This window comes from Plutella xylostella, chromosome 4, assembly GCF_932276165.1.
Source record: "Plutella xylostella chromosome 4, ilPluXylo3.1, whole genome shotgun sequence".
NCBI classification, from domain to species: domain Eukaryota; kingdom Metazoa; phylum Arthropoda; class Insecta; order Lepidoptera; family Plutellidae; genus Plutella; species Plutella xylostella.
The window spans coordinates 1499728-1508499 of NC_063984.1; the positions used below are offsets into that span (position 1 = coordinate 1499728).

Here is an 8772-nt window from a genome sequence, read left to right on the forward strand (position 1 = left end):
GTCCATCGGGCAAAGAAACAGGGCCCCAAGTCTGCTAAGGAATGGCGGCTCAATGCTGTGTCGTCTGAATGTTTTTCCGACTTTAGGTATCCGTTTTCTCTTGGTTACTGAGTCCCAGTAGTGAAATATGAAACACTTAACACTTATTACTGTTTATTAACGTTAGTTCTTTAGAAAATATGGAATAATTATTTCCTAAAACGCAGGTAATGAATACCTACAGTGCGAAACCCATGCTGCTGACACACAACTGTGCCGCCATTCCTTAGCAGACTTGGGGCCCTGTTCCACTTACAAAATGCAGACACCAAATGGCGGCAATTTTCCGTTAAGGAGTAATTTGGTGATTTTCTCAATGGAACTTTTTCATTGCCCGTGAGTGTATTATACTTACCTAACTATATACTGGACGTTTAGGACATAGGACACTTGACATTATAATTTGTGTTCTTTTTAGATTGGTCAACAGAATATTATGTTTGTTTGTTATTTATATAACTAATTATTAATACACATTTAAGTACGACAAAATTGCCGTCTACGCACTTTTTACAAGTGCATATCATATTTCTGCAAGTGTGCAGGTGCCATGTGTAAGTTTACAATGCGAATTAACTGCATTAATAGCTACTGGAAGAAGCCATAATCCACTTTGTGTCGAGCGAGACAACGTGACTTCATCGGATATACAAGTAGGTACTTAGAATAGAATAGAAAAAAATATTCGACACAAAAACAACAACATGAACAGTAAAACAGGTACAAAAATACTTAATTACTAGAAAAATTAATATGAATACATTTATTGAGTATATTCATATTAATTTTAGGTGAGGTGCACTAGGTGCTAGTTGCTGCTCAGTGTCGAAAAGGACTCCAGACTCAGCATGTGCTATAATCCCAGGGACTATAGCGCTGGTTTTCAGCTGTAGCCTTTGCGAACGGAACGCCGTAGAGGCGTAGAGGAGTAAAGCTGCGTACACACCGGGCCAACGAAGGCCAAAGAACGGATTTCGTTGGCCTTCGTTGCTGCAATCTGCCCTGTATTATGTATGATAAATATCCATCGTTGGGATAACCGTTGGCGTTTGTTGGGCGTTCGTTGGCCCGGTGTGTACGCAGCTTTACGCGATCGTTTGTTTAACTTTAGCAGACATAGTAGATATCAAACTACCTATATGTTGGTTTGTTTGAATGTGAAGTAACTAATTCGCCATAATGTATTCCCCTGCGTTGTCAAGTTGTCATTCACCTGTAGGGTGTTCTGGAAAGGAATGTTTTATTTTTTTAGTAAGTTTTCACCAATCACCAATGAAATAAATAAGTGATAATAAATCGCTTTAAGCGATAAGGCCGCCATTTGCACATGTGTTAAATAAAGTTTTTTGTAATTTTGTCCATGTTTTTGTGTACAAACAAAGAATATCTATTCTATTCTACTTCATAACGTGCGTCGCTGCATCAGCATTCAACACGAGGAACACTAAAGACTCCTTGTGAAATCGTTTAAGTGTAAAAAATGATAGTGTTCTATTCCAGAATAGAATAGAACAGAATTATAGTGTATAGTTTTAAACTTTATTCCTAATGTATATTCCTTGATAAAGGTAACTAACGGTAGCGCTATTAATAACTTCCTATCATAATGACGCATTTCCCTCAATATCTTTCCTCCACCCTCACCCTCGTATATGACGTGTCGTCGTGACGTCACGGACGGAGCCTCTATCGATCCAGAACCCGCGCCCGGTGACCTTGGAGCAGCAAGGACCTTGCTACTAGTTGCCACCTTCCGCGGTGCACCCTGTAGATACTGAGAGTACGTAGGTAGTGACGGCAATTTTAGAGTCGACAAAATAATGATTTGATTTATTGTTATATTATACATCATTTATTGTTTTTGAAGCTCCTGAAAAAAGTACTGTCGTAGGGGAGGTACATACAGGAGCTTCCAATCCTTCGTTTAGCGACTAACTTAAAATTTACTAGGGTCTAATAATAAGTTTATTCAAGTAAAGTTTATGTTAAAATACAAACTTTGAATTAAAAGTAGAAATTGCGGTATGGTACTCTGCAGTAAGTTTATAAGGGTCTGAATTAGTAAGTAGGTTCTTACAGCACAAAGAATCCATAATCCATAGACGTTGAAAATAGCTTTAGGCCTTCTGCGGTTCATTGTTCTAAAGCTTTATTGTTCTGGCTCTTGCAATAATTTTTATTGCTTTCTATAGCTTTCAATGCAGTAGTTTACTATTATTCTATGCACCTAAAGGCAACAGTAGGTGCATTGAATGGGTTTAAATCTAACAAAATAATGCTAACTTCATAATTTTAATGATTGTTTAGTTACTGCGACACGGACCCACGTTTGACTCCTAAGAATCATCTTATATTCATTATTAAACGTGGAAAATTACCTACATATTATTAGAGTTAATAAAAGTATTGAAATAGGCACCTTCCGATTGTCAACAAATGTATGACTAAAAGTTGTTTTCAAAGTTAACGCTACCTTGCCCTAAAGACCTAGTTGTAGGGGCTTGAATTATTAACCAGTGAATTCGCATAACCTGTTTCGTTGTAAGTTGGGTAGGTGTCCAGTTTTCATTCAAATTGAAAATCTATTTATAGAAAACACATTGCGTTGGCCTGGGACAGGTGTAAATAAATTAAGTACCCGCTTCTTTGCCCATTATCAAATAAAATACCAGGCTAAATTGTCCAAGTGTATAATAATATTCAGCATTTGTGCGTAGTGGGGTAACCTGCATAATATATTATATTAATTTTAATTAAGTAGTATGGTGAACCTACCCTTTAGCGACTGTAAGGCAGTATAATTTAGGTAAATTGAGCAAATTTACTATGCTGGTAAAATGCCCGACTTTTGTAAGTGAGTATGTACGTATTTTTAGTTTTACTTTTTAGTACTTATAAATGTACTTTATTCATCATAAAGCAGCCCTATAAAATACCTTTAAAATTGTTCTTTAACGCCAACAAATAAATATACAATACTACTTCATGCATGTGCTTCTTTAACACGTAACTATACAAAATAAATATAGTTTATCGACAGCTCCCAAACCGCACGCGATACAAACTGAAAGGTGTCAACGTCTACAAATAGGTGCCCAAGTAAATATGCCTAGACAAAGGCTTCTAGATGCCCGTTCCTGGAACATCAGGTAACTATTGATTTAGTCAAAAAACTGGTTCTTACCGCTTCTATGCGGATCACGTAAAGCTCAAAGTAGCGACCAAATGCCCATTTCTAGAAGCCGCAGCGACGGTTTTTTCGCCATTTTTTGTCATCGGAAGTTTCCTTTGAAAGACCAACCCTATTTAACGATAAGGTCTAAAAGGATTCCAGTTATCGATCGATGAAGTTTTTTAGACGACCGAATGGCGTAGTGGTTAGTGACCTGACTACTGAGCCGATGGTCCCGGGTTCGATTCCCGGCTGGGCAGATATTTGTTTAAACACAGATATTTGTTCTCGGGTCTTGGATGTGCCCGTAAAATGGCAATAGGCCCGCCCCCTATTACATTGGCACTAGGGCATGCAATACCGGTAATATTTTCAATACCGGTATTGAGTTCCAGTATTAGAACTCAATACCGGGATCCCGGTATTAATACCGGTATTAGACTTCCTTGTTATAAATGACATAATATTTTGTTTAAAGGTCGTATCGGGCAAAATACAATAAGAAAAAGCAATCAAATCCTGTATTAAGTCATATTTTTTACGACAATTGAGTATTAGAGTTAAAATTTTAGAACGCATGGACAACTAGTAGGTTTTTAAAGGCCAAAAACCGCATGTAACGGTTGAAATCAAGTGCACTATCATAGTATATAGGAGCACAAGGCCAACTATATCTTAATCGTTTGATTTATAGCCTAAAAAATGACCGATTCCGGTATTACTTCAATACCGGTATTAACTTTCAATACCGGTATTGAAAAAAGCGTGGATTTTGTCCGGGATCCCGGTATTACCAATACCGGTATTGCGGTATTGCATGCCCTAATTGGCACTAACATAACACTCTGGCGAAAAGTGGGTGCAGCAATGCACCTCTGCCTACCCCGCAAGGGAGTACATTAGTACAAGGCGTGAGTGCGTGTGTGTGTGAAGTTTTTTAGAATGGATACAATATAACGCGTGGAGGGAGTGTGAAGTGTGAAATATTTCTTAACATATAATCCAACCATCGTGGCTGTCGAAAGAAATCCAATATGGTCCAAGTGATATCGAGCAACGCACTTAAAAGGAAAGTTATAGAAATAACGGTCATACGATCGCCGGGTGCAGGCAATCTCACCAGGATCTGGTCCATCAACGTCCAACTTAGCATTTAAAGCAAATTGGCGATGGCTGAATGCAATAGCTTTCATTGCACGCGCAATGCTAGAAAACCCGCGTCTCATGCTTTTTAAGCTGCATGCTTTTTCTGGAAAGTTATTTTCTATTGCTTTGTGTAAGAAACGAAGCCCATACGAAGTCTTTCTAAACCAGAATGAGATCCACTTATGTGATTGAAAACTTTCCTCAACTGTCCTTCGTTCCCTGTGAATTTTCGATAGAAAGCTTTTAGGCACCACCTATCTGCAACAAACCGCGAATTTATAATATGATCTCGTGGAATTGAAAATTAACGGATAAGTAAGTATATTATATACTTTTAATAAGTAAGTATATTGTATGCGTTTAGTTTAACGGCAAGAGAAACTTTTACTAGGCCCTCACCACGCGTACCTACTATCATTCAGTATTTTTATAGCAAACCATTTTAATTTTACTGACATTTTTATTTTCGGCTGTTCAATAAAGGATGTAATGTCGTAAATACAAGATCCCTCATTGGCTCCTGCTGTGAGGGTCCCGTGGACTCACAGGTACATTACTGAAGGCTCTGGCGGTTCGTATTTTGATAAATTAAGCCTTACGACCCCTCCCAGGGAACCCAGGTGTAATGAGGTAATGTATAATGAATGCTGTAGTATATGTAATAGGCCGTAGGAGTCGGTAAGTTTCCTTCACGTCCTCACTGCTGGGGCACGGGTCTCTTTCCAATGAAGGAAGGGTTTTACTTCCTTCATTGGAAGGAAACCCGTGCCTAGTCCACCACGCTGGCCTAGTGGGTTGATGGACCCCAACACAAGCAAGCTTGTGCTGAGAGAGTTGTCGGGTAAGTGGGCCACTGTCAGATGTTTTTAAGCTGCCCGAAGGCCTCTGACGAGACTTAACGACTGTTACTGTTGCAGAAGCAGCAACCGTCCGAAGCGCGGAAGCGTCCAGAAAAGAACCAGAAGTAACTGCATACCCATTGCAGTACCATTCCCATAAAAGTTTTTAAAGTGATTTAAAATAATAAAAAAAGAAACACTACACTAGGGGCCTATTCAAATGTAGCTTCTTTACATTCGCTACAGTGACCCTGTTCACACGTCTTCAATCGCCGAAGAAATCCGATATAAAAACTAAACAATGCATGCGTTTGCGCATCTTAAAAACTAACTTTTTATTGCTAATTAATGGGGAAAGGCGTATCGTATTTCAAGCCATGTTCGTATAATAATAGCTAAAACCACTACTATAGAAGCTAAATGACACAATTAATACAGATATGGCGCAGAGGTTTATCGCTAATCGAGATCACTTCAGATAGTTTACAAGTAGTTTCTCCATACAACAAACGCACCTAATTACTATGAACTGAACTAGTCAATAAATTCAAGATGTAATGAAGTTAGCACTTTAATTAATGGCCATATTTACTTACATTTTACAATACTTAATACTATTAATAATAATAAGGATGGTGTTATTATTGAGTAGCCCTACTGTCCTGCCCTACAGTAACTTCGTAATTTTTCGGTTATCAAACAATAAAAATCAATAAATCTTCATCATCATCATCAGCCAATAATCATCCACTGCTGGACATAGGCCTCTCCCAAGGAGCGCCACAACACTCGGTCCTCGGACTTCCTCATCCACCCACTACCCCCATACCCACCCGCCTAAGATCGTCAGTCCAGCGGGCAGGAGGGCGTCCCACGCTGCGTTTGCCTGATCGTGGTCTCCACTCGAGAACTCGTCTACCCCAACGGTTATCGGTTCTTCGGCAGATATGACCAGCCCACTGCCACTTCAGCTTGCATATTTTGACAGCTATGTCGGTAACCTTAGTCCTCTGACGGAATCTTAGTGATTGCTAAATGTTTTAATTGAATAGAAATGACACTGATGGTAAATAAGTAAATGGTAGATCATTAACACGCATGGGTGTCTCATTATTATTATTGTTCTAACTCGTGAACGTCTATCGAAGCAATAGTTAGCTTGGTTATGAAGCTTTTAGCTTACTAAGGAAGTCTAGATTCTTAGAAGAAAAATATCTGTGAATATGTGCATGGTTTAGTAGGCTCTTTTTCATCTAGTGTTTCCTATAACTGATTTGGTACTCATGTTACATTTATCCACTGCCTAGGTCTATATACATACATAAATACATTATATACTTACCTAACAGCTTTGTTATGTTGTAGGTAGGTAGATCCTATGCTGGTTTGTTTAGTTATGGGGAAACTGATACGATCGCGTAATACAGTTAGGTAGCAACAATTTTACCCTATCTCCCTGATCGTATGGGCCACGGTAATTTATAGGAAATGCCTAGGTATTTATACCTACATAGCTATGGATTGGATGCGGAAAGCTAAAGATCGCATCCAGTGGCGTGCTTTGGGAGAGGCCCACGTCCAGCAGTGGACTGCTATAGGCTAATGATGACCATGACCTGATACCTAGCTAAGTAGATGCCTAAATAGGTAGGTGCCTAGGTACGATATGATTATCAGTTTAGCATCAGCTCGAATCGGCAGGGTCTCGGTGAATGGTATGTTAAAATGGTAACTACCTATGTACTTACCAAGCTTTAGTTTACTTATTTAAGAAAAATATAGGTAAGTAGTTATTAGTAAAAAAACTTCCCAACCTTCCAAAACTATCAAAAACATTATTTAACGTGACATTCGCAAAAACGTTATCACCAATCGCAAGGTCATTCACTGGACTTCCGAGCGCTTCACTTCATACGAGTTTGTTATTAACTTATTTGCATATCAACCGTCTCTGATAGTGACGCTCGCGATAAGATATCCACGCACTGAATCAACGTAAATGATTGATCAGTCCAGGAATAGCTGATGCATGCTGCACTGAGTGAGGGAGTGCACATCCAATCATTACCAGGTTTAAGTATTAAGAAATATTATAAATTAATGAACAATAAACCAACAAACATACCGCCAGGATTGAGCAGCGTGCTGGGGTGCACGGAGCCGTCCTTGTGCAGGAACACATGTCGGGGCTCCGTGACCAGGTAGCAGGTGGCACCATCAGTCAGGCAGCGCTGGAAGCAGCGCGCGCCCTGGTGGAACAACGCCCAGGCGTGCTCCTCGCTGATGGTCGAGTTGAAGGCCTGCAGGATCCGCTGCAGCGACACGCAGTCGCCCGCGTCCGGCGCCTCCCGCGACCCTCGCTTCATCGCGCCCTCTACCCTGGACATCCTCCCATCTTACAATGCACACACTCAACACAAACACTGTTATTATTTTACTAACACTTGCTGTTTTTTGCAGATTTGATTTAACTTCACAGGTTTATGAATGAATCCTCAACGCTGAAAACTGAAAATTTGCGGAAAATCCAAACGAAAGAATCGTGTTCGTCACCTCCCCCGAAACGTCACTGTCACAAATTGTTTTTCTGTGGCACTTTGTTGTTGGATAGTGAATATTTGTAGGGTAGTCGGTGAGGCGCGTGCGTGAATGTGGGCGCGAGCGACGTGGAGACACGTGCGGCGGCGGAGCGCGGCGGCTCGAGACTGCCGGTGCCGGGCCGGACCGCGGCCGCCGAGGCGCGGCTTCCTTCCTTCCTCACTGCCTGCCGCACGAGCCACCTCCGAGCAATGACCAGCTCATCATCTCTAGAGGAACTCCTCCAAATCGGAAGGTATTAAGGGAGATGTATTCTTTGATGAATTTCCTCAATCGCTTTTTTAGCAGTGTAGGATATAAGAATGCGATGAAAGAGAAAGTAAAACAACAATTTTGTATATCGGAACAATTCATTTTATTGGTATGTTACGTTATAAATATCAGTACCATTAGTTTCGAAATAATAGTTTCTTGGCCTAAATACGAATATGTATAATGTATTACAGCTAAATATACAACATAATACAGTTTTATAGAAATTAAAAGCTTTTAACAACTTTCTAGTAAGTATAAATTTAATTCCATCAGCAAAGCAACATAGCTTATTCATCTCATGTTAACCAATTACAATAATAACGAAAAGTTCAAAATAAGGATAGTAGTTAGATACACTGAATTTAAATACTTTAAGGAATGTCTAATCGATCTATGTTTAACCTAAGCATATACATATTTAATAAATCATAGTATTATAAACATTATCTTTTGATCCATTTGTGATATCACTTCAAAGATTATGGTTGATAACTAAGAAGTACTAGGTATCTAGGTAATAGTGTTTAATGGAATTGTTTATATAAATTACGAAATAACTCGAAAAGAATAAACATCGTTAACAATCATCGCTTCACCTAATTACTTAACTGGTTTTTATAAACTAGAGTTTTCGAATACTTGCACCAGCTTTTTAAAATATAAGGCGTCATCCTAGTTGTCCTATTTTTTATAATTATACCTTCTGAATAAATTAAATCATTA

The 8772-nt window shown here is 39.3% G+C and overlaps 1 protein-coding gene across 4 annotated transcripts in view; it reads right to left on the reverse strand.

The window, feature by feature from the left end:
- Window positions 1-7901, reverse strand: part of LOC105389384 (protein spire) — a 137910-nt gene extending 130009 nt beyond the window's left edge. For all 4 annotated transcript variants that reach the window (XM_048629412.1, XM_048629405.1, XM_048629415.1 and 1 more), the window contains exon 1: window positions 7322-7901. In XM_048629412.1, coding sequence (XP_048485369.1) covers window positions 7322-7583 — 262 coding nt within the window. In that variant the 5' untranslated portion in view covers window positions 7584-7901. The remainder of the gene's footprint in view (window positions 1-7321) is intronic.
- Between the last annotated feature and the right edge of the window lie 871 nt (window positions 7902-8772).